The sequence below is a fragment of the Salvelinus sp. IW2-2015 genome, linkage group LG11 (genome assembly GCF_002910315.2).
Source record: "Salvelinus sp. IW2-2015 linkage group LG11, ASM291031v2, whole genome shotgun sequence".
Taxonomy (NCBI): Eukaryota; Metazoa; Chordata; class Actinopteri; order Salmoniformes; family Salmonidae; genus Salvelinus; species Salvelinus sp. IW2-2015.
The window spans coordinates 3,789,803-3,815,494 of record NC_036851.1 but is presented as its reverse complement, the minus strand read 5'-3'; the positions used below and the strand labels follow the sequence as shown (position 1 = coordinate 3,815,494).

General features: G+C 43.4%; 1 protein-coding gene across 1 annotated transcript in view; it reads right to left on the bottom strand.

Moving 5' to 3' along the window:
- Positions 1-25,692, bottom strand: part of LOC111969673 (receptor-type tyrosine-protein phosphatase T-like) — a 398,678-nt gene that overhangs the window by 166,022 nt on the left and 206,964 nt on the right. The window contains exon 7 of the mRNA XM_070445814.1: positions 22,114-22,407. Coding sequence (XP_070301915.1) covers positions 22,114-22,407 — 294 coding nt within the window. The remainder of the gene's footprint in view (positions 1-22,113; positions 22,408-25,692) is intronic.

Below are 25,692 nucleotides of genomic sequence, written 5' to 3'. Positions count from 1 at the left end.
TTAAAGTTGAAATAAATCATTCACTCTACTATTCTGACATTTCACATTCTTAAAATAAAGTGGTGTTTCTAACTGACCTAAGACTGGGCATTTTTACTAGGATTTAATGTCAGGAATTSTGAAAAKCTGAGTTMAAATGTATTTGGCTAAGGTGTATGTAAACRTCCGACTTCAACTGTATATAAGACATGTCTATGTCCTGGAAAGTTGTTACTTACAACGTCATTCTAGTTACACTAGTGCACGTTAGCGCACGTTAGCATCAACTGTCCCGGTATAGGGTCACCGATTCTGTAGAGGTTAAACTGGTCATCTCTGTATGCCCGATGCAAGAACCACTGGTTTATGATTATTTATAAAACTCTCTTAGGCCTCACTCCCCGCTATCTGAGATATCTACTGCAGCCCTCATCCTCCACATACAACACCCCTTCTGCCAGTCACATTCTATTCATGGTCCCCAAAGCACACATATCCCTGGGTCGCTCCTCTTTTCAGTTCGCTGCAGCTAGCAACTGGAACGAGCTGCAAAAAACACTCAAACCGGACKGTTTTATCTCCATATCTTCATTGAAAGAATCAATCATGGACACTCTTACTGACACTTGTAGCTGCTTCGTGGGATGTATTGTTGTCTCTACCTTTTTGCTGTTGTCTGTGCCCAATAATGTTTGTACCATGTTTTGTGCTGCTACCATGTTGTGCTGCTGCCATGTTGTGTTGCAACCGTGTTGTTGTCATGTTGTGTTGCTACCATGCTGTGTTGTCATGTGTTGTTGCCATGATGTGTTGTTGTCTTAGGTCTATCTTTATGTAGTGTTGTGGTGTCTCTCTTGTTGTGATTTGTGTTTGTCCTACTTTTTTTTTTATCCCAGCCCCCCGTCCCCGCAAGAGGCCTTTTGCCTTTTGGTAGGCCGTCATTGTAAATAAAAATGTGTTCTTAACTGGCTTGCCTAGTTAAATAAGGGTTAAATAACACTATACTAAATATATCCATTGTCACCAAATAATTGATTTAAACACACTGTTTTGCAATTGTATTTCATTTTATTTATCTAAAAATCAAAACTAAATATTTTGAGTATAAGAAAAAAAGCTAATGAATGACATTTTCTGACTGACAGGCGCAGCTCATCTTTTCTTATCTTCTGTCCATCATTCAGGTCAAAGTTCTCTCCTCTCCAAGCTCAAATTGAGATGATGATGTTGAAGGGAGGTTGCCTAGGAACAATTCACCCAGGGCAATTACGAGACCTGGCAATTATGTACAAGTTATTGCCTTAATGCGGGCCCCCGTGTTTGATGGGCAATTCTTACTGCCCAAAACGCCGCGCCATGGCTACATTCAACTTATTAAAGCAGTGTCCTGCTGGGTGCTAGCGCTGTTTTGTATACAGAACTGATCTCATTCTGATGGACCCTATTCACTAACAGCTTGTTTTGATCGACCGCAGAGACATCGAACAAGGCAGAGTGCCATGTCCTTGCACAACAAAAAAAGAGGAAAGATCACTAATCTTGTCCATGATGGAAAAAAGAAAAGTGTACAGATGCGAAAGACACAATATGGATTCCCTATTTCTTAGATATGCCCAAATATGCGTGAATGATGAATTTTCAATGCAGAGTTACCTATTGTGTCTAACAGGGGCACCGTAATGTCTCAGTTGAAGGGACTGAGAAAAGGAAAGAGCTATTACATTGTGTTATTGATGTCGCTGATTTCAGGGGGAAATGAGACCATTTAGCATGGCGAGGCCTCAGCCTCAGACGAAACACAGTGCCTTCGCTGGTCAATTCAGGTCTATAATGAACTAGAAATTGTTAGTTTCAGAACAAAGAACCAGAGCAGGATGACATATGTGACCAACATTTTATAAAATGCTCTCTAATAAAAACCTATTTCTTTGTTGGTGCCATTGACAGTGTGTCATTGTAAAAGCTTTCTCATCGTATCTTCACCATTCTCAGAGATGCTCCTTACCAGGCTTRGCCTTGTGTATACAGTTGAGGGTTGAGACAGATGCAGTACTTAAGAGGAGATAATCACATTTGTGTAGTGGGAAACAGTTGAGAAGAGKCGTTTTTAGATTATTTTGGGGGGTTTTCTAGACGCATTTCATGTAATATACATGATAGCAGACATTAACAGAATATTTTGTAATACCACAGAAATTACCGAAATGAGTGGCTACTCTGACAYTAACAAATTSAGAGCAATAAAAAATGACCTTGTCTTGAACGCAAACAATAGCCCAGGCCAAAGAAGAGACAGACGAATTGCGCAATATTAGGAGGACCATTCATGGTACAGTACAGTGAGTGTACAAAACATTAGAAACACCTTCCTAATATTGAGATGCACCCCGTTTTGCCTTCAGAACAGCTTCAATTCGTCGGGGCATGGACTCTACAAGGTGTCGAAAACATTCCACAGGGATGCTGGTCCATGTTGACTCAAACTGTTGTCAAATCAAYTTATTTTGGTCACATACACATGTTTAGCAGATATTATTGTAGGTGTAGCGAAATGCTTGAGCTACTAGCTCTGACAGTGCAGTAAAATCTAACAATTTCACAACATATACCAAATACACACAAATCTGAGAAAGGGAATGGAATGAAGAATATATAAATATATGGATGAGCAATGTCAGAGCGGCATAGACTAAGATACAGTAGAATAGAATACAGTACATACATATGAGATGAGTAATACAAAATATGTAAACATTATTAATGTGACTAGTGTTCCATTTATTAAAGTGGCCTGTGAATTCAAGTCTATGTATATAGGCATCAGCCTCTAATGTGCTATTGATGGCTATTTAACAGTCTGATTGTATTGAGATAGAAGCTYTTTTTCAGTCTCTCGGTCCCAGCTTTCTGGACAAGCGGGGTGAACAGCCAGTGGCTCAGGTGGTTGTTGTCCTTGATGATCTTTTTGGCATTCCTGCAACATTGGATGCTGTAGGTGTCCTGGAYAGGAGGTAGTTTGCCCCCGATGATGCGTTGGGCAGACCGCACCACCCTCTGGAGAGCTTTGCGGTTGRGGCGGTGCAGTTGCCATACCAGGTGGTGATACAGCTCGAAAGGATGCATCTGTAAACATGTGTGAGGGTTTTAGGTGCCATGCCAAATTTKTTCAGCCTCCTGAGGTTGAAGAGGCACTGCTGCACCTTCTTCGCCACACGGTCTGTGTGGGTGGACAATTTCCGTTTGTCAGTGATGTGTACGCCGAGGAACTTGAAGCTTTCCYTCTTCTCCACTGCGGTCCCATTAATGTGGATAGGGGGGTGCTCCCTCTGCTGTTTCCTGAAGTCCACGATCATCTCCTTTGTTTTGTTGACATTGAGTGAGAGGTTATTTTCCTGGCACCACACTCTGAGAAATTCCAGTATACTGATATTCTAGTTTTTCTTGTTGGGGCACCTGTACGCCCCCCTGCTTATGTAAATTGAAATGTTTGGAATGTTTTGGCCTGTGAAACACATTAACTTGTTTGGGATAGGGGGCAGCATTTTCACTTTTGGATGAATWGGTGCCCAAATTGAACGGCCTCCTACTCTGTTCCAGATGATAATATATGCATATTATTATTACTATTGGATAGAAAACACTCTGAAGTTTCTAAAACCGTTTGAATTATGTCTGAGAGTATAACAGAACTCATTTGGCAGGCAAACTTCCAAACAGGAAGTGAAAAATCTGAAATGGGTCGATGGTAAAGTCATCGCCTATTCAAATCTCTGTCATTTATGGATCTGTATACACTTCATACGCCTTCCACTAGATGTCAACAGTCAGTAGAACGTTGAATGAAGCCAATAGCATGATGTGGGGCCGGATGAGAGCTATTGGAGTGACTGGTCTGGCAGATTGCCAGTTCCTGGCCACAGTTAGCCAAAGTTGCTAATTCGACAGAAGTAATGGACATTATAAAACAAAACAACGATTTATTGTGGAATTAGGATTCCTGGCACTGCATTCTGATGAAAGATCATCAAAGGTAAGGGAATATTTATGATGTAATTTCGTATTTCTGTTGACTCCAACATGGCGGAGAATGTCTGAGCGCCGTCTCAGATTATTGCATGGTGTGCTTTTTACTAAAGTTTTTTTATTTTTTTTCTGACACAGCGGTTGCATTAAGAACCAGTGTATCTTTAATTATATGTAAAACATGTATCTTTCATCAAAGTGTTATGATGAGTATTTCTGTTATTTCACGTGGCTCTGTAATTACTCTGGATATTTTGGAGGCATTTCTGAACATGGCGCCAATGTAAACCAAGATTTGTGGCTATAAATATGCACATTATCGAACAAAACATAAATGTATTGTGTAACATGATGTCATATGAGTGTCATCTGATAAAGATGTTCAAAGTTTAGTGATTCATTTTATCTCTATTTGTGGGTTTTGTGAAAGCTTTCTTTGCTGTGAAAAAATYGCTGTGTTTTTTGGATATGGTGGTGAGCTAACATAAATATATGTTGTGTTTTCGCTGTAAAACATTTWAAAAATCYGACATGTTGGCTGGATTCACAAGATGTTTATCTTTCATTTGCTGRYTTGGACTTGTTAATGTGTGAAAGTTAAATATTTCKKAAAAATCTTTTTGAATTTCGCGCGCTGCCTTTTTAGTGGAATGTTGGGGGGTTTCCGCTAGCGGAACGTCTGTCCTKGACAGGTTAAACAATACCCATGTTAGTTTCTACTCCCGTCAGCGACAACCTCTTTTCTGGTTTWGCTGGAGGACAGAAAATCAGTAAGATAGACAGACCTATCTACAGATGCATGTGGACCAAGAGTCACACGTACTGTTGACCATACTGAATCACAAAGGACTGTACAGGTACCAGACGTTTCCTTTTGGAATAACCTCAGCTCCAGGCCTTGTTTCAGAGAGCTATGGATCAGATACTGAGCGGGCACACCGGGTCCAATGTTACCTCGATGTTCTACTCATCACCGGCAATGACGAGCAGGATCACCTGAGAAACCTGGACACTACACTACAGAGACTGGAGGAGTACAGTCTGAGGGTCCGGAAGGAAAAATGCACGTTTTCCCGGCCTTCTGTAGAGTACCTGGGCCACGTCATCGACAGTTCGGGGCTCCTCAAGGCACCATTAAAGTGAAGGCTCCATCAAAACAGAATGTGAGTCAGCTGAGATCATTCTTGGGTATCGTCGGACGGGGCCACAGTGTCTCCCGACCCCCCCCTGTCTCAGCCTCCAGTATTTATGCTGCCGTAGTTTTTCTTGTCGGGGGGCTAGGGTCAGTCTGTTATATCTGGAGTATTTTTCCTGTCTTATCCGGTGTCCTGTGTGAATTTATGTATTCTCTCTCTTTCTCTCTCTTGGAGGACCTGAGCCCCAGGACCATGCCTCAGGACTACCTGGCCTGATGACTCCTTGCTGTCCACAGTCCACCTGGCCATGTTGCTGCTCCAGTTTCAACTGTTCTGCCTGCGGCTATGGAACCCTGACCTGTTCACCGGACGTGCTACCTGTCCCAGACCTGGTGTTTTCAACTCTCCAGAGACAGCAGGAGTGGTAGAGATACTCTGAATGATCGGCTATGAAAAGCCAATTGAACATTTACTTCTGAGGTGCTGACCTGTTGCACCCTCGACAACAACTGTGATTATTATATTTGACCCTGCTGGTCCATCTATTGAATCATTTTGAACATCTTGGCCATGTTCTGTTATAATCTCCACCCGGCACAGCCAGAAGAGGACTGGCCACCCCTCATAGCCTGGTTCCTCTAGGTTTCTTCCTAGGTTTTGGCCATTCTAGGGAGTTTTTCCTAGCCACCGTGCTTCTACACCTGCATTGCTTGCTGTTTGGGGTTTTAGGCTGGGTTTCTGTACAGCACTTTGTGACATCAGCTGATGTAAGAAGGGCTTTATAAATACATCTTGATTGATTGATTTGACTACTGACGTACTACGCAACGTTTGTGCCAATCCTAGCTAACATTTTAAAGCCACTGCATGAATTTATGAACAAAACCAAACAGTGGAAGTGAACAGACAGATGTGAGGAGGACTTCAAGAAAGTGAAAACAACCTTAGCTCAGTCAGAGGCCCTCACGTACTTCAACCCCAACTTGCCATTACAGTTGGCATGTYATGCATCGCCTTATGGCGTTAGCGCTGTTGTCTCACACATCATGCCATCAGGTGAAGAAAGGCCAATTGCTTTCARATCACGGACCTTAAGTAAAGCCGAGAGCAATTATGCACAGCGTGAAGCACTGGCCATCGTGTTCGGAGTTAAGAAATACAATTTTCCGTTTCTGTTTGGCCGAAGATTCACACTTCTGACGGACCATAGACCTCTCACCTCCATCTTTGGTCCCCACATCGGCATTCCGTCGCTTGCAGCCACTATGACGATATCAAGAACAGAAGGTCTCAGCAGCATTGCAATGCAGACGGCCTCTTAATTAAAGGCTTCCCTTACATGTCGTACACATTGAGGATTAAATCTTCTACTTCAAGGAAGTAACGAATGCCACAGTTACATCTGTCCAAGTGAAAAAGTTCACCCACACTGATCCAGTCATGTCTGAGGTCGTGGACATTGTCACTCATTGGATTTGAGGAGAGCTGTCGGATCGCCTAAAGCCGTGTCTGGTMAGGAGAAAGGAGCTCACAGTTCAGTCTGGATGCTTGCTATGGGGCTTTAAAGTAATCATACCTCTGCCACTGAGAAGGCAGGTTTTTAAAGAACTCCATTCAGGGCACTGTGACATGGTGCGAGTGAAGGGGATTGCCGACATCTACTTTTGGTGGCCAGGTTTAGACGCAGCTATCGAAGACAAGGCCAAGTCATGTTCTYCATGTCAAAAAATGAGGAACATGCCTCAGCTAGCYCCACTACACCCATGGGACTTCCCAGTGGAGCGTTGGCAGTTGAGTCCACATAGACTATGCAGGCCCACTGGAGGATCATATGCCCTTAGTCGTAGTCGACGRACACAGCAAATGGCCTMAGGTGATGAAGAGCACCTCAGTGGAGAGAACCATCAAAGAGCTATGGTCAATCTTCAGTCACTTTGGATTGCCAACTCAACTCGTTAGCGATAATGGCCCCCAACTGGTGTCTGAAGAGTTCCGGTCATTCATGGAAGTAAATGGAATTCAGTACATAAAGTCAGCTCCGTATCACCCTGCAACYAATGGCCTTGCTGGAAGATTTGTCCAGACAATGAAGCAAGCTTTAAAATCACCACAAGGGAACGGGTCCCTCAATAGACGCATAAACACCTRCCTGTTGACCTACAGAAACACCCCCCATGCTACAACCTCGACCTCCAAAGACTGAACAGGTCGTACAGACACAACAGAGAGCACAGGTGGAGAGACGGAGCAAAGCAAAAGACAAAAGCTTCAGAGATGGAGAGAGAGTTTATGCTTGGAACTACTGTAAATGTCCAAAGTGGATACCAGCCAGAGTGGTCGCACAAACAGGCCCTGTGTCCTACACAGTTCACACACCAGAGAACATCATCTGGAGAAGACACGTGGATCAACTGTTGCCAGGAACCAACCTCAGAGATGACTCTTGTCAAGTGACAAACAAAGTAGACTCACCTCTACYTCGCCATTACCCAGCAAGAAAAAGATGACCACCTGAAAGGCTGAGTATTTAGTTCAGACTAACCTCCGACATTGGGGCAGAATACACCCCAGGGTTAAGTCTGGGAACTGAGGCATTCTACCCTCTTTCCCTAGTTCAGAAAAGGTTATTCTGAAAAGTTCCTTTATTTACATTAAGAGAACTGTTATGTTAAAAATATAATAATATATAAAACAGTGAATATTTACTTTTTCCTTATGAGGCATCAAAAGTGGAGGAATATGTTGTGTATATGTTGTGTGGTGCCCTAAAGTTTGTCGCTTTAGGGCACCAGTAACACCCCCCTGTTTACATACATTGGAATGCTTGGAATGTTTTGTCCTGTGAAACGCATTAAACAATGCCCACATTAGTTTCTACTCCCGTCTCATGTCCTGTCCTTATATTAGTGGTATACATGTAAGTAATACAGTGTGCTATACAACACCAATGCTTCCCACAGTTGTGTCAGGGTGGCTGGATGTCATTTGGGTGGTGGACCATTCTWGAAACTATTGAGCATAACCCGTTCAAAGGCACTTACATATTTTGTCTTTCCCATTCACCCATTGAATGGCACACATACACAATRCATCTCAAGTCACAGTCTCACAGTCTCAATTGTCTCAAGGCTTAAAAATCCMTATTTTACACGTCTCCTCCCCTTCATATGCKCTGATTGAAGTGGATTTAACCCTCCTGTTGTGTTCGTTTCATGTTAATTAATGATGTGTTCCCGCTCCAAAATGACCGCCCCATTATAGCTGATTATAAATCCATAATAATACATATATTATCACCTAATGTTGTGTTAGATCTTTTTATCAGCTTAAGTTCTTGTGAAGATTACAKGTTTTTAACTTCTATTTGKTATTTATGGCCTGTAAGGCCTCATTGACCTGAGCTCATTCAACTCATTTTTGAGTAAAAAAAGCAAAATGTATGGATTATTTTGACTATAACAAATACTCAGATGAAACATATTGTGCTATTTATCACAGACTACTTTGTGTCAAAGTTTAACAAGGATGTTTGTTTTGAAACCATTTAAAATGTTTAAATAGTGCCAAGATTTTATGTCATCAACCRGGGATATGGCGTATCTCGTTGGCCATGGGGTCATCCTGATAACATTTTCAGGTGACAGCCGACCTCTCCTCTCAGGTGGGGAGGAAGACCAGGGCAAATTCCCATTCTTTGACCGGAATGTAACAACAACCTCAGCAGGGCCCTCTCCTCATCACTGGAATGTTCCTCATCGGTTGTCTCTTGGTCTGGATCATATTCTGTGTTGTCTTCAACTTCTGACACTTCCTACTCTAATGCATCTTCACTGTCAGTTTCCTGGCCTCTCTCCTCCTCACCAGTGTCATGATCAAAGATATGATCAAGAGCCTCACATACAGTATATCGTTTGGTCATTGTGCTGCCACAGAATMAATTGTGAGCAAGGCCTCAAAAAAGCTTTATATACCAGAGATGCGAGAAAAGTTCTATATATTATTGAAACAATGTAGCGATTGTTTGTGAGAATGCCAACAGGTGTGGTTCCCGTGGGGGAAAGATTCTATTGGGGAAAGGTTCCCGTGGGGGTTGCCATGGAAGCCAAGCAGGGGAGTGAGGTGTGTGTGTGTGTGTGTGTGTGTGCGTGCGCGTGCGTGTGTGTGTGGTGTGTGTGCTCAAACAAACATGCATGTGGGGGTCTGGGAGAGGAAGTGTGTCCATCTGATGAATGGGCATGTGCCTGAACTCAATTTTATACACTAATTATAGTCTCACCCATTCATTTCTAATGACTGGTCATTTTTGATCGGGAACACGATAGGTGTACAAAATTTTATGAAAATCATCAACATTTATTTTGTGTGTTCAGATGCCCTATGTGGACAAAATCATGGAACCTTATGACAATCAGATTAAATTAAGTAKATTTTTCAGAGAGAAAACTTGTAAATCGGTCCAATTCGACCGGAACACAGCAGGAGGGTTAACGAGTGACATCAATAAGGGATCATAGCTTTCACCTGGATTCACCTGGTCAGTCTATGTTATGGAAAAAGCAGGTGTTCCTGTTTTGTACACTCAGTGTGCATGTATCATGAGGCAAATCGGTCWAAAAAAACAGAGATTTGCCCCTCTTTTTAATGCTTTGCATCAATATATTTTATTAAACAAAATAAAAAATGATGTGGCAAATGTCACCTCGCCACACGTTTTCCGGCGGCCCCACCTCCAGCACCCCTACTTCCTGTGGCTATGTCTGCACTGTGTTGTAATCAACTGTTACACTATGGTACGTGTGATGAATTTTTAAAAATTACTATTTGAGGAAGGGTTTCAGTCTTATAGCCATTTGCAACGATTATATTCACTGTCCCTACTCTCATACATGTATTAATAGAACACCCACATACTTCCAGGCAGAAAGACTATGATGGCAGAATGTGGTATCAGAAAAACAACAAATGATTGAATACGAGACAATTTTAAGTACAATTGCATAGCAGGAGCTGTAATCCAAACCGTTATTCATTTTTAATAAAGGCTCTTACACAGGGACAGATACTTGTATTTAAGTTAAAAAGCTTTGGATTTGTTTGTAGTGGTTAACATATTGATTTGTTTTATTCATAATGTTTGATTTATAAGCCCTGTTACCACACAAACATTTTTTATAACCTATAGACCCAGATTACAACATTGACCCCCCATGAGATATAAATTCATTTGAAAAAAGGTGTTTATGTTCAATAAAAAGGAACAGGATACAAAAGGCTTTCATAGGAAATGGATTGTACAGACCARCTGATTGGACATTTAATTAGTCTTCAGGATAAATATAGGAGTATTACTTTTTTTGCTCTTTATCTTAGTCTCAGATTGTACTCAAAACGTATTCTCAATGACATTCATCTCTATTTGGGTGAGTCTTTGACAATGCAAAAAAAACTATACCAAGCTATGATTGTAATTCTTCCAAAATGAATCAATGTAACATYTCTGTCATAAATTTCACTGCCCTTGCTGCTTCTGAAGAGCTTAGTTTCATATCAACTTAATCTTTGCGTCTCAATTGTTGGCAGACATCAAATTCAATCAGCCAATGTCAAATCTTATATAACATGTCCAGGATGTAAGACATACATTTGAAAGAGATTAGAGATTGGGATATACTGTATATTTTGGTTAGGGTACAGTATTACCGCCACACTGGTAGTCACGACTGCAGTCAAATTCCACGTGACTGTTTAGTCACGGTAATTAGACTTCTCCAAGCTCTGATGCTGCTGATTGTCATTAGTAGTCTACCAAACTGGCTAACTGCCTGGTACTCAGCACTCTATTGTCCCTCTAATCATGCTGACATCAATGCAAATGTAATCAAAAATCAAATCAAACACTTCATGAGAACCCATGAGCTCATGTTGAGCAARGTTTCTATAGGCTATGCAATTGTGTGAGAAAACATAGTTTTGATGGCCTCTATTAAAAAGAGGAGGGTCCCATCAGCTTTCTATAGGCTAGGCCTACTATATTTATTTCTCAACTTTCCTAATATTAAGCACATTGCTTCGCTTTACAACAGGAGTATAGCCTATCTGGTTGGTATTAAAATGAACTACGGGAAAAGAGTCCTCCATTCAATATTTAAGTGCATAGATGACATGTACAGTATTTATCCCTCTGCCCCTGTTCCAAGGAAGGTGCATGATAACTGTCAAATCTAAATCTGTCACGCCCTGACCTTAGATATCTCWGTTTTTCTATATATTTTGGTTAGGTCAGGGTGTGACTAGGGTGTGTACGCTAGTTTGTATGTCTAGGGTTTTGTATGTCTAGGGGTGTTGTCATCTAGGTGTATTGTATGTCTATGTTGGCCTGATATGGTTCTCAATCAGAGACAGCTGTTTATCGTTGTCTCTGTTTGGGGATCATATTTAGGTAGCCATTTCCCTTTTGTGTTTGTGGGATCTTGTTCTATGTTTAGTTGCCTGTCTGCACTATTCAAATAGCTTCACGTTTCATTCGGTTGTTTGTTGTTTTGTTAGTTGAGTTTCAGTTGATTAAAATTATGTGGAACTCTACTCACGCTGCGCCTTGGTCTCATCTTTACAATGGACGTGACAAAATCAAAACAAATTTCACACATATATTCTTTAGTATACACTACCGTTCAAAAGTTTGGGGTCACTTATAAATGTCCTTGTTTTTGAAAGAAAAGCAKATTTTTTGTCCATTAAAATAACATAAAATTGATCAGAAATACAGTGTAGATATTATTAATGTTGTAAATGACTATTGTAGCTGGAAACGGCAGATTGTTTATGGAATATCTACATAGGCGTACAGAGTTCCACTATCAGCAACCATCACCCCTGTGTTCCAATGGCACATTGTGTTAGTTAATCCAAGTTTATCATTTTAAAAGGCTAATTGATCATTAGAAAACCCTTTTGCAATTAGGTTAGCACAGCTGAAAACTGTTGTTCTGATTAAAGAAGCAATAAAACTGGCATTCTTTACACTAGTTGAGTATCTGGAGCATCAGCATTTATGGGTTTGATTACAGACTCAAAATGGCCAGAAACACGCASATTTCTTCTGAAACTCATCAGTCTATTCGTGTTCTGAGAAATGAAGGCCAAGAAACTGAAGATKRCGTACAACGCTGTGTACTACTCCCTTCACAGAACAGCGCAAACTGTCTCTAACCAGAATAGAAAGAGGTGTMGGAGGGCCAGGTGCACAACTGAGCAAGAGGAAAAGTACATTAGAGTGTTTAGTTTGAGAAACAGACGCCTCACAAGTCCACAACTGGCAGCAACGTCAACAGTGAAGAGGCGAGTCCGGGATGCTGGCCTTCTAGGCAGAGTTGCAAAGAAAAAGCCATATCTCAGARTGGCCAATAAAAATAAAAGATTAAGATGGGCAAAAGAACACAGACACTGGACAGAGGAACTCTGCCTAGAAGGCCAACACCCCYGAGTTGCCTCTTCACTGTTGACGATGAGACTGAACCCTTTTGAATCTTTTGGAGAAATATATTTCTAATTTAATCAGCTATGTTAAATTGTATTATTCATACTATAAAATAATATACATTCGAAGCAAATTCTGTCTGCTAAATTAACTAGTGTAGCCCACAGCCTTAAGGCATAGGCAGATCAGGGCCAAACATAAGGACAACTATGTAGTATGTAATTCTGTTCTTCTGAAATACACATTTTCTTCATATCATGTTTCTTTAGACCTGTCTAAAATAAATAATGAAATTATTGTAATGGTGTAGGCTATATTAAATAGATTTATTAGACTTTTTAAAAATGTTGTTCCAAAGGTCTGAGTCAGTGGCTTGTAAGCTATGCGTGGAAGCCAGGAGATGCTAATTGTGTTTATGTTAARTAWTGGTCAATTACCGTGAGACCAACAGCCCTAATTGTGGTATATAATATTATAAAGGGTGAGAGGTTATAGACCTACTACAGTCAGTGTCCATATTTCAGATATTATTCTATTTAACCCATCTGAACAATACAGTTCCCTTTTGACTGTCGAAATTGTATAGGGCCAAACACTACGCTACTGTTCTGGRCATGCTACCTTCTCTTTATTTTCAACTCTCCATTTTGCAGCTTTCCTCTTGTTGAAATATACTCCAACATTGTCCTTTTCACCTCAGTGGATCGACYTAAACTTTTTCTGCACAAGTTCCCAAAAGCATTTGGCAATTGCGTGTATTTGGCGCTTGTAGAGGTAGGCCCTAAAGCTTAGACTTGACGTATGCACGAATGGCAGATAAAAAGAATGAAAGATCTCAAAGTAGCCACTTTACACATGAATTGCACAATAATTATACATTTGTAAAAAATTATATGCATTGTTTTCTCTTTATTCAACCTGCCCATCAACCTTCGTCCACACAATATTTCATGACCCGAAACCTGATCGCCCTGTGGATACAACCGTGGGGACTGTGGATTATGAGTCAACCTGCACATCAGTAGCGTACAGTACATAAACTCAGCGAAAAAGGAAACATCCAGTTTTCAGGACCCTGTCCTTCAAAGATAATTTGTAAAAATCCAAATAACTTCACAGATCTTCATTGTAAAGGGTTTAAGCACTGTTTCCCATGCTTGTTCAATGAACCATAAACAATGAATTAAACATGCACCTGTCGAACGGTCATTAAGACACTAACAGTTTACAGGCGGTGGGCAATTAAGMTCCCAGTTATGAAAACTTAGGATAATTAAGAGGCCTTTCTACTGACTCTGAATAACACCAAAAGAAAGATGCCCAGGGTCCCTGCTCATCTGCATGAACATGCCTTAGGCATGCTGCAAGGAGGCATGAGGACTGCAGATGTTGCCAGGGCAATAAATTGCAATGTCCGTACTGTGAGACGCCTAAGACAGAGCTACAGGGAGACAGAACGGACAGCTGATCGTCCTCGCAGTGGCAGACCACGTGTAACAACACCTGCACAGGATCGGTACATCCGAACATCACACCTGTGGGACAGGTACAGGATAGCAACAACAACTGCCCGAGTTACACCAGGAACGCACAATCCCTCCATCAGTGCTKAGACTGTCCGCAATAGGCTGAGAGAGGCTGGACTGAGGGCTTGTAGGCCTGTAGTAAGGCAGGTCCTCACCAGACATCACCGGCAACAACGTCGCCTATAAGCACAAACCCACCGCCGCTAGACCAGACACGACTGGCAAAAAGTGCTCTTCACTGACGAGTCGCGGTTTTGTCTCACCAGGGGTGATGGTCGGATTCGCGTTTATCGTGGAAGGAATGAGCTGTACACCAAGGCCTGTACTCTGGAGCAGGATCTATTAGGAGGTGGAGGGTCCATCGTGGTCTGGGGCGTTGTGTCACAGCATCATCGGACTGAGCTTGTTGTCATTGCAGGCAATCTCAACGCTGTGCGTTACAGGAAAGACATCCTCCTCCCTCATGTGGTAACTTTCCTGCAGGCATGACATGACCCTCCAGCATGACAATGCCACCAGCCATACTTCTCGTTCTGTGTGTGATTTCTTGCAAGACAGGAATATCAGTGTTCTGCCATGGCCAGCAAAGAAACCGGATCTCAATCCCATTCTGCACATCTGGGACCTGTTGGATCGGAGGGTGAGGGCTAGGGACATTCCCCCCAGAAATGTCTGGGAACTTGCAGGTGCCTTGGTGGAAGAGTGGGGTAACATCTCACAGCAAGAACTGGCAAATCTGGTGCAGACAATGAACTTATCCTTTGCAGCAGAGGAATCTCTGGGTCTTCCTTTCCTGTGGTGGTCCTCATTAAAGCCAGTTTAATCATAGCSCTTGATGGTTTTTGAGACTGCACTTGAAGAAACTTTCAAAGTTCTTGAAATTTTCCGGATTGACTGACCTTCATGTCTTAAAGTAATGATGGACTGTCGTTTATCTTTGCTTATTTGAGTTGTTCTTGACATGATATGGCCTTGGTCTTTTACCAAATAGGGATATCTGCTGTATACCAAACCTACCATGTCACAACACAAGTGATTGGATCAAATTAAGAAGGAAAGAAATTCCACAAATGAACTTTTAACAAGGCACGCCTGTTGATTGAAATGCATTCCAGGTGACTACGTCATGAAGCTGGTTGAGAGAATGCCAAGAGTTTGCAAAGCTGTCATCAAGGCAATGGGTGGCTACTTTGAATAATCTCACATGTAAAATATATTTTGATTTGTTTAACACTATTTTGGATATTACATTATTCCATATGTGTAATTTCATAGTTTTGATATATTTACAATTATTCTACAATGTAGAAAAAAAWAAAACTTGAATGAGTACGTGTGTCCAAATTTTTGACTGGTACACACATGAACATCCCCCAATTCCCCCTGTACCATCATCACAATCACCCATACGCATTGCATACATGCACACATTAACCACACACAAACACCTTGGAAATTGTGTTTTCCAAAGGTGCCACTACTTACACGATCTCTGTGCGTAATTCAACATATTGGCGTGCTGTGTGTGTGTCTGTGAGACGTGCTGTGAAAGGAAATGTGAAACATGCTTTCTCAGGCCTCAGCTCTCTCTGAAGAGCTTTCCCTTACCATCTTCATTACCACACGCACACGCACACACGTACAGACACACACACARGCACACACACACAAACACAGCCTTTATTACCAAGCTACACCAGTGGGGTTTATCCTCAGGCCTGTCATTATAATCCCCATAGAGAGAGAGGGGAGAGCGGAGGGGAAGGTGAGAGTAGAAATAGAGGCCGTTCAGCATGTGAAGAGCCTTTCTGAWTAATTTGGGCCCAGTTTGAGTGGRCGATCAGTGTTGACTGGTGCGTCAGTGTTTTAAAAAAAGCCTATGTTGTTTATATGGTGCCTTAAATCCCTTAACATTCCATGTTAGGAAGAAAAAGCAAGGATTAGCCGTTCTCAACGGGCCTCCCTGGTCGAGTCGTTGAAGACACTTGGCTTATTGTCTTTGTTGCGTCATAAGGATATTTGACCTGGCTTTTGATAGTCTTGAAGTTCTTGACAAGGCCCACAAGCGCATCTTGAGTGCTAGGTTAGACATAAAGCAAGATGTCATTGGTGAAAAGACTCCATGATGTGTGAGTAGCTGTCACGACTTCCGCCGAAGTTGGCTCCCCTGCCTGCTCGGGCGGTGCTCGGCGGTCGTCGTCACCGGCCTACTAGCCGCCACCGATCCCTTTTTCGTTGTCTGTTGGTTGTGTCTTATTAGTTTCACCTGTGTCCTGTTGTATGTGCTTGATGGGCTTCCTTATTTATAGTACGTGTCCCCGCCCTTGTTTTGTGCGGGATTGTGTTTGTGTTACGTGTGTACYTTAGGTAGAGGTGTTCGTGTTCTGGACCTGGCACCCTGTGTTTTGGGTGGTCCATATTATTATCCCTGTGTTGTGGGTTTGTTGTTTTGTGCCGCGTTAAAGTGCACCTTTTCCCTGTGGAACTCTCTGCGCCTGATTCCTTCCTCACCCGCCTAGTCCCTCGTGACAGTAGCTTTATTTCATGCTTCTTTCACTACAGCACATTGTCCCCTTGTCCTCGTCACAATTCGAGGAGAATTGCAGTATGTTAACTCATTTTGATTCAAACATTTTATAGTTTAAAATATCCCTGTCCCTTCACCCGGTACAAAATGTTGTTTTTAAAGCTTGAGTCTTTTAAATCAAAAAGCTGCAGTCGGCACGGAAGTAAAGGAAAGTCATATATCCTGCTGGTAAATCAAATACCCATCTCTTAATAGTGTGAGGACATAAGCCAGGAGACACATTAGATCCTGCCTCATAAATATTCATTCAGTTAACAGAGGAGGGAAGGTGTTTTAAAGAGTGATCAATCCAGGCGAGGCTGCGTCCCCCAGATCCTCAGAGCGCTCCTCCATGTCTCCCTCACTACTCCCTGAAGGGAGATGAGTGACCTGTGTGAGAGTGAAGAAAGTGTGTCCGTGTATGTGCGAGCGTAACGTGTGTGCACGTGTCTGTGTGCGCATGTGCGGCAGGACAGCCCCTCCGTGGCAGTAGCAGCGGCGACTTAGGAGAGAAAGAACTGTTGGGGATAAATGTTATATTGCAAAGTCCTCCTCTCAGATCATGGCGAGCGGAGAGATTAATGCTGGCCCAGGAGACCAGCCGTGGAGGTCGAGCAAAGCCATCTTCTCCTTGCCCAGAAATAATGCAAACAAATTAACAGTAGCGTTGTCCTTTAAAACCATGAYTTTGGGCTCGGCATGAATTCTAGGCCAGACAACGGTCCACTGCCCATCATCTATGAAAATCTCATGAAGGGCAATGGTAATAGAAAGCACTAAAGCATGGCAGTCTAAAGAGAGAGCCATATAAATCATTAAATGTGCCTGAACTCTAAGAAACCCAGAAACTTCAAACTTAACACTAGAGTTTAGGAAGCTATGAGATGTTTTAAAAAGGCCCTTTTTTCATCAGAATATAAAAAATTATCCAATGTAAATTTGAACATTTTCCAAAACGTATTCATGGATAGGATTTACCTAATAAAACAGCAAATCAGGATATTGGAGAGTGTCCATTTTATCATCCAGGAGGGGGAAACATGTGTAGGTGGGTATTTTCGGGGCAACCAGCCAAGGACAGAGAGAGAGAAAGAGGGAGAGAGAGACTGCGGGAGGAGTAGGATGAACTCTTGCCACCACAGCTTTCACAAGCACATTATCACATTCATCTTCCAACGCACAGGGGGAGATTTATCGTAACGTGAGGGGAAAGATAATAAGAATAAATCCTGTTTGGTTGACAGTCAAGCGGAGGTCTATAGTTTATAGATCATTCACGCTCAGCGCAAAATGGATTAAAAGCATCTTCAGTCCACCTCCTAACGAGTGGACTGTGTGCCAGTCGGCGGGATGACACATGAGATGAAGCGACACGCTGGGAGCCAAAGATGTCACGTCCGTCATCGTCACCTGGTGGCAGTGGTGTAAAGTCCTTAAGTAGTTTTTTGGGCTATCTGTACTTTACTATTTATATTGTGGACAACTTTTACTTTTACTCCACTACATTCCTAAAGAAAATATTGTAATTTTTACTCCATACATTTTCGCTGACACCAAAAAGTACTCATTACATTTTGAATGCTCAGCAGGACAGGAAACTGGTCCAATTATATTGTATATAAATATTTTAGAAATTACATTTACTTTTAAAACTTAAGTGCATGTAAAACCAAATACTTTTAGACCACTTTTACTCAAGTAATATTTTACAGGGTGACTTTCACTTTTACTTGAGTCATTACTCAAGTATGAAAATGTGGTACTTACTCCACAACTGCCTGGCGGAGAGTAGTAATGGGTCTTAAATGTGACCTGAATTTAATAAGATAACAGTGCATCCACTGTAAATGTCATACACCCAGGTGTTGGAGGATGTAGATGTGAATAGCAATGTGTGCTTTGTGTTTCCCCCTCAGCTCTGGTGTGCCACGACAGCGCCCACTCAAGCGCTGCAGGCTGCCAACACTCAAATCAGCCAGGCAGACAAGCGAGCGGGCCCTGAGCATTTATGAGGCCCTTCTCTGACCCATTTCTGAGGCCCTTCTCCTCTCTACACCCCCCCACCCCGGCACGAGATCTCTCTGACAGGTAAACACGGCGGCCGACACTTCAGAAAACATATGTTTCTTTCTGCTGCACTTCACACAGCCCAGCTAGCCCAGTACACAGAGGAGTTACAGTACAGAGCTATTGGGCCGCGGCCAGCAGCACCTTTGTTCCACATCACCTCCACTCTGCTCCCGCTGTCTCCCCTCCCTCCCTCCTTCCTCACCCTTCCCTCTTCATCCTCTCTCTCTCCCTCCTGGTTGCCTCTGATATGATGAAAACAGGCAGCCTCTTCCACATCGATCTGGGCCGCAGGTAGACACACACACACACACACACACACACACACACGCACTTGTGCACAAACGCAAATGCTCAAGCAGCGTAATTTGTCTATTGGTTCTGACTCTCATCTTCGTGCAATCGGACATCTCGAACAGTGTCCGATCTTCAGCTCACATGAAACACACCACAATTGTGTGGTAGTTCGAACATGTCAAGCGGGGTTTGTTCTGATTCATGTAACTTAGGCTGAGGACCAACACCTTCTGGATGGAACACATACTGTGTTGCATTAATAACAGAGCCTGAARCGAGTTGAGATACAGRACTGCGTAGCTTACTGTACAGAAATATCTAACCCCTTGTCAACACCGCTCTCAGGTCAGCTTCCACAGCCCAATCCAAAGTGACGGGGCAATCTGTAACTGGTCCGAGAGCGGTCGGCTCACAACCCAAGAAACGTKCTCTTCTTGTTTTTTAGCCTGTTTGGGGATGTATTACAAACTCCTCTTCATGCGGACCGTATCGATTCCTGCGTGTTCCGTTCAGCCTCCATTCCGGCTCCATTCGGTGCTAACATCTTCCACAGTTTCCTCCAGGGGGGCTCTGTTCATTGCCTTTGCCTTTGACAGTGATAATGTGCGGTGCAGCGTCTTCTCCACACACGCCTGATGAATGTCACAGTGAATGCCACCGCCCGTAGCTGTACATTAGCGAAGAAGCGCTTTTTACATGCGACTGGATTAGCATAATGCAAACGGATGCGGCTGGCGGTGGCGCAGATCAGATTGTGTCTGTCAGCTGGAATTGGGTGCATTTCATCAGGCAAGAAGTGCTGTGGAAGCCCGCTGAGAGGGAGTGGGGCTTCTGAGGCAGGGGGCCCAGGAGTGTGTGTGTGGGGGGCGGTGGGGGTGTGGTGGATACCTGCAGAGCCGGTGGCATGGAACCACTATAGCACATCATTTTCACCTAGCTAAATTGTTTACTGGTACAGAGAGCGATGGTGGCTGCCAAAGGACCACACAAAGACACGCGCACACAAATGTGAGCACATAAACACACACGCATACACAGAGGCACTTAGAGCAGCGCGAACTAGCTTGAACACACAGTCACAGTACCAACATAGAAAAAGACAAAGGCCGAAGATTGGAGACAGGCACATTGGCAGATTCACACACAGACACACTCCCAGACATGTTCACCCTGCATAAACTTCAAAAGGTTTGAGAAGGCAGCAAGTGTCCCACTGGACACAGACATCAGTTCAACATCAAGTTTTGATTTACATTGAGTGAGTTGTCAACTAATGGGAATTCAACGTGGAATCAACCACAAAAATATCAACCTGTCATTGAATATAGATTAAACGTTGTGTAAAAAAAATAAAAAATAATCTTACATTGATGAGTTTTTGCAAATCCAACATCACYCCCTGATCTGTTTCACCTGTTCTTGTGATTTTCTCCACCTCCTTCAGGTGTCGCTTATTTCCCCCAGTGTATTTATCCCTGTGTTTCCTGTCTCCCTGTGCCAGTTCGTCTTGTATGTTTTCAAATCAACCAGCGTGTTTTTCCCGTGCTCCTGTTCTCTATTCTCTTTTTCTAGTCTTCCCGGTTTTGACCCATGCCTGTTTTTTCTGGACTCGGTACCCGCCAGCCTGACCCTTCTGCCTGCCCTGACATCGAGCCTGTCTGCCACTCTTTACCTCTTGGACTCAGAATCTGGTTTTGACCTTTGCCTGTCCATGACCATTCTCTTGCCTACTCCTTTTGGATTATATTAAACTACAAAGACTCTAACCATCTGCCTCCTCTGCATCTGGGTCTCGCCTTCTGCCCTTATATCCAATCAGTTTTCCAGACGGAGAACAAGAATGAGATGTTGAGTAAAGCAGTGGGTAATGAGAGGGAAAGAACAGGGGGAAATAGATAAGAGAGAGAGATTAAGAAATACAGACTCAATGGAGAGAGAGTGAGAGAATTCAAAGAAAAGTAGAGAAAGAGAATAAGAGAAAGAGAGAGAAGGATTATAGAAATACAGAGAAAAAAACCTGCCAGAAAGGAATAGAGACTAAATTGAAGGAGAGAATTCAACAGAAAAAGAAGAAAGAGAGAAAGAACGGAAGAAAGAGAGAGAGAAAGAGAAAGAAAAGGGGAAAAAGAGAGAGGGGACACAAACAGTGTTTCATTTTCTCCAGATCATTGGTGCTTCCCCACTGTGTTGGCGCTGCCACACGCAGCTCCTTCATCATGTCTCTCACCTGGAGAACAGAGACTTCCCACGGCTGCTCATCTGCTCACCTCAATTATCATTCCCCATCAGAGCCCCACAGGAGCCATTGCACGCACGCACACACACATGCACAAGCAAACAGTCACATACAGACACAGTTGCACACACACACACACACACGCACACAAAGGGTTGATCTGATTAGCAGTCACTATTAAATGAAGTGTGTCTTTCTTCCGCAAGCTCCATACGCTACCCACTGGGCCAATAATTACAACAACAAAAATGTCTCCCACCTACCCTATGCGCCCTGGTCAAAAGTAGTGCACTATAAAGGGAATAGGGTGCCATTTGGGATGCAAACGGAGAGTCTCGGATGAATCAGGAAGTGTGAACTTCAGAAGCCGAAGGTGGGGTGGACCTTAATGYAGGCAGGTGGTGCACAGTGAACTCATTGATTCAATGTTGCAAGGAAAAATCTATTTGGTTCTCGTTTTCCACGTTTTGGAAAAAGTGACTGTTCTCACGTGTGATGAATTCGATAACCTTCACTTAGATAATGGGAATAGAGCTCCCATCATCAAAGAGGAAATAGCTGGTAATCGGAGCCCAATGTATACAGCACTGAAAGATGAGCAGTAGAAATCCACACACTATCCCTCAAACTAGGAGTATAGCCTATCTACAGATTGTTAATTATTCTCTAGTTAGAAGGAACCCAGGAAGACTAGCAGTCGCTAAGGCGTCAGCTAATGGTGGACCTAAATCAAGACGAGCACATCAACATAATAGAACACCGACAGAAACACAACACAGACAAAGAAACCACATTGTTCCACTCACCAGCACACTTGGTCCGGGTGATGAGTGGAGGTCCCGGGGGACCCGTGCCTCCCTCGCCTGGCCGGGTCAGCAGAACCTTGATCTCGTACTCCACGTCGGGGTCCAAATGCCAAAGCTTGTAGGTGGGGGCGTCCACGATGTGGGTCTCGGCCCAGTTGCCCGTGGTGGTGCGGTACTCCACCTCCTTCAGGATGATAGGTCCGTCCCCGATGATGGAGTTGGCGTTGGGCTTGATCCACAGGTAGGTGGCACCCACCGCCAAGAGCTCCGGAGGGGCAATGGGCGTGGGGGGAGCTGAGGGGGCAGAGAGAGAGAGGACAATGGAGATTAGAATATAGGCCTGGGTCAGTGGTTCCCAAATGTATGTGGTTAAATGATTGAGGTCACTGGAATTTCCTGATGTCAATTTGGAACCCCTGTGATAGATAGATAATGGTGGTTTAAGGGAGCATGAATTGGCAGCATGATTTGGACAGCTATGAATGAGTGCCATGGAGCATGTAAACTGATTATTATCAAACACTTTCACTTTCAGAAAGTGAACTCAAAACCAAGCAGACTTGAGAGGTACCCTTCTGCCAGAGGTAAATTGTATCCGAACTAAACTGAACGCCTGCGAGAGCATCGCATCTAATGAGGTGAAGTGCCTCACTCTTTCCCATATTCCCCTTCGCTGCATGCTACCCTGCTCRCCACTCAACCAGCGCAGCCCTGKTACCCTGCGACATTACCCACAAGAGACAGCACAGGGCTTCCAGTGCATTGAACGGCTCCGTATCTCTCCTTCCTTCCTCTCGACAGGGGGGAACGAGATAAGAGAGACAGACAGTGAGAAAGATAAGAGAGAGACAGACAGACAGACAGAGAGAGAGAAAGAGGGAGGCTAACAAACAGAAAGACAGGGAGAGAGAGAGAGAGAGAGAAATGCGGAAGAGGAGTAAAGCAGAGGAGTGGGTAGTAATCCTCGCCTGAGCATGGGAGACCACCCGTGAAGGTACCCGGCCATGCGTAGCAGCGGCGGACCCAGTCCCCCATTAGAGGGTGTTGCTCAGTGTGTGTTCCCATGTAATCAACTAAGCCAGATTACCAGGCCACATTTAGCTCCTCCATGGTTGGAAAGACTGCAGACTGTAGACAGAAACTGAAGAAGCTACAGATGCCTTGAGGTCATACTCAGGGAGTTTACTCTATGACTAAAGAGAAATGAGGTAATAGTTGACTTGTATGGTGTCCATATTAGGCCAGTCTCAGAGGGAGTTGCTATGGCTGTCCTAATATGGACACCGTAATACCGCAGGTTAAGAAAGTCCACGTAACGGTTTAGAACTAAGGCCAGGAATTTTGGCCTGACTATGTGACCCGCGGGAAAAACTGGGCCCAAGTTATAATGACGTTAATACCACCGGTAGGGTGACATGGAGAGCGTTCAAACGTCCTAACTATGCTATCATCATGGGGTTTAAATCTGCTGTTCTAATCCATCATAAAGTTTTTGGGGAAAGTATTTTGTCAATCTTTGCCAGTTCCTTATGGAAGAATAATGGTCTGCTCTCTAAAGCAAAGTATTGTCTCTCAAACATTTTCGGAGGGCCATTACAATATGCATTGTGCTTGCATTCTTGGGAGTAAATGCCTCATCTATCACCGGGCTCCTATTCATCTCAGGGACATGGTATCTCGGGAAGGTGCAGAATGATCATAAAGCATTGCTTTTCCTCCCTTCCATTAATAAAGGTGCACTACTTCATTTCTTTTGGTACGCGCAAAGGCCTGTGTCAGCACAACCTATCAGCAGCATGTTCTCACCGCCACTCCTCATTGGCTGGGGCCATTTGAACTGTGCCCGCCACACCGCCCATCAGAGAGATGCACAGACGTTTGAGTCTGAGTGATTTCTGGCACAGGGCGCAATTATGAAAARGTGCCATCCAGGGAAGTCATCATGACAGATGGAACAGTGAACACGTGCTAACAGGTAACAGGCGATGCAACGTTTACAGGGTTGGCGAGAGCAAAGACGACACARGGTGTCGTTTTGCTTTGGTTGTGCATGGCGAATGTATCTGGTGTGATAAAAGTAGCCAGATAGGTGCATGAATAAAAGGCAAAAATTCCCATTTAAGAGGACAAGAGAGAGAAATGGGCCAAGTGACTGTTGTCGTCTACCACCACTGTTGTCGGGTGTCGCATCCTTGCATCCTCTCTGGGAGGTATCCGGCCCACTGTGGCCCTTATTGAAAGCTCTCCGCTAAATGGGGTTAACTTCCATTTTCTGGTTTTGATATTTTTGCAGCATGGACAAACCACACAACGGCTATCAGTGCGTGTTTCGGGTGCATTCGGGGGGAAAAAGCAGAGGAGACCAGGGCCCTGTTTGCCCTCGTCTTTTTCAACTGGCACTCTGCGGGGAGTTTTTGGTAACACGGTCATAAACACGTCATAATAATACAAGCTGACATAACTTGTCATAACCTGTCATAATGTGGTCATAACACTGGCATGACCCATATGTTTACACCTGTTGTGACATATATTGCGTTGTTTTAAAGCTGGTTATGACATAAGAGTTTTTTTCCCTGCCKAGAAGTTTCCTTTTCGTTTGAAATGTTGTCCCTTAAAACATTTGTTTTGTTGTAATGAAAAGTATATTACATAAACATACTGTTGACATGTAGGCTATGGTGTAATGGAATGTTTTGCCTTGTGTGGTAGGTTTTGTGGGTTTTGACACTCTTATGTAGGTGTCATAACCAGCCATAAAATAAAACAATTKTGTCACAACAGGTCTAAATATGTGTCATGACAGTGTTATGACCATATTATAACTTGTCATATTATAATATAACCATAGCCAGATAACGTGTTATGACGATGGGTGTTAAAGTGTTACTGAGTTGGTAAATTGGGGATATTCCGTAAAGCTTTAACAATCTCACGGTATCAGATCAAGCCCCAGTTGGCACAGGAAGGAAGATAGAGGTAAAATGGGAGGAAAACATATACCAGAAAAGGGGAATTGGTAGCTGTGAGACAACGATGGCCTAAATCTGTTTTTTCCCCTTGCACTTTGCAAAAAAAGAAGAGCGATCGAGAAAATTGAGGAGATGCACGCTGAAACGTCATTAGACAAGACTACCAGCTTCCCAGTATCATTATCACCACAAGCCTATTTTCAGCTCTCTGAATTCTGCGGAGGCACACCGATAGACCCCACTGCTTTCATGTGCAGCACACTGAAGGGAGCGCCTCGCCACCCAGGAGTGGGCCCTCKGAGTGCTCTGCTGATTAAATCAATTTATTTCATGATTTTTCCAGGGACTGCCTCCCTCCATCTTTAATGAGAGCTGATAACAGCTTGAGGATCTGAGAGGGGGTAATTTAAGGAAGTGTAACAACACGCCACCATGAATTATACTATCTCTGGTATATCTCTCTAATAGCGGCATGTTCTGAATTGGTGTCATAGTATACCTTGAGCCCCACTTTTTGAACYTGCTGGAATCAGCATTAGATAGGCTATACATTGTTATTTGTATCGGTAGTGCTATGATTTGACCATTGTGGAGGAAACATGGAGTC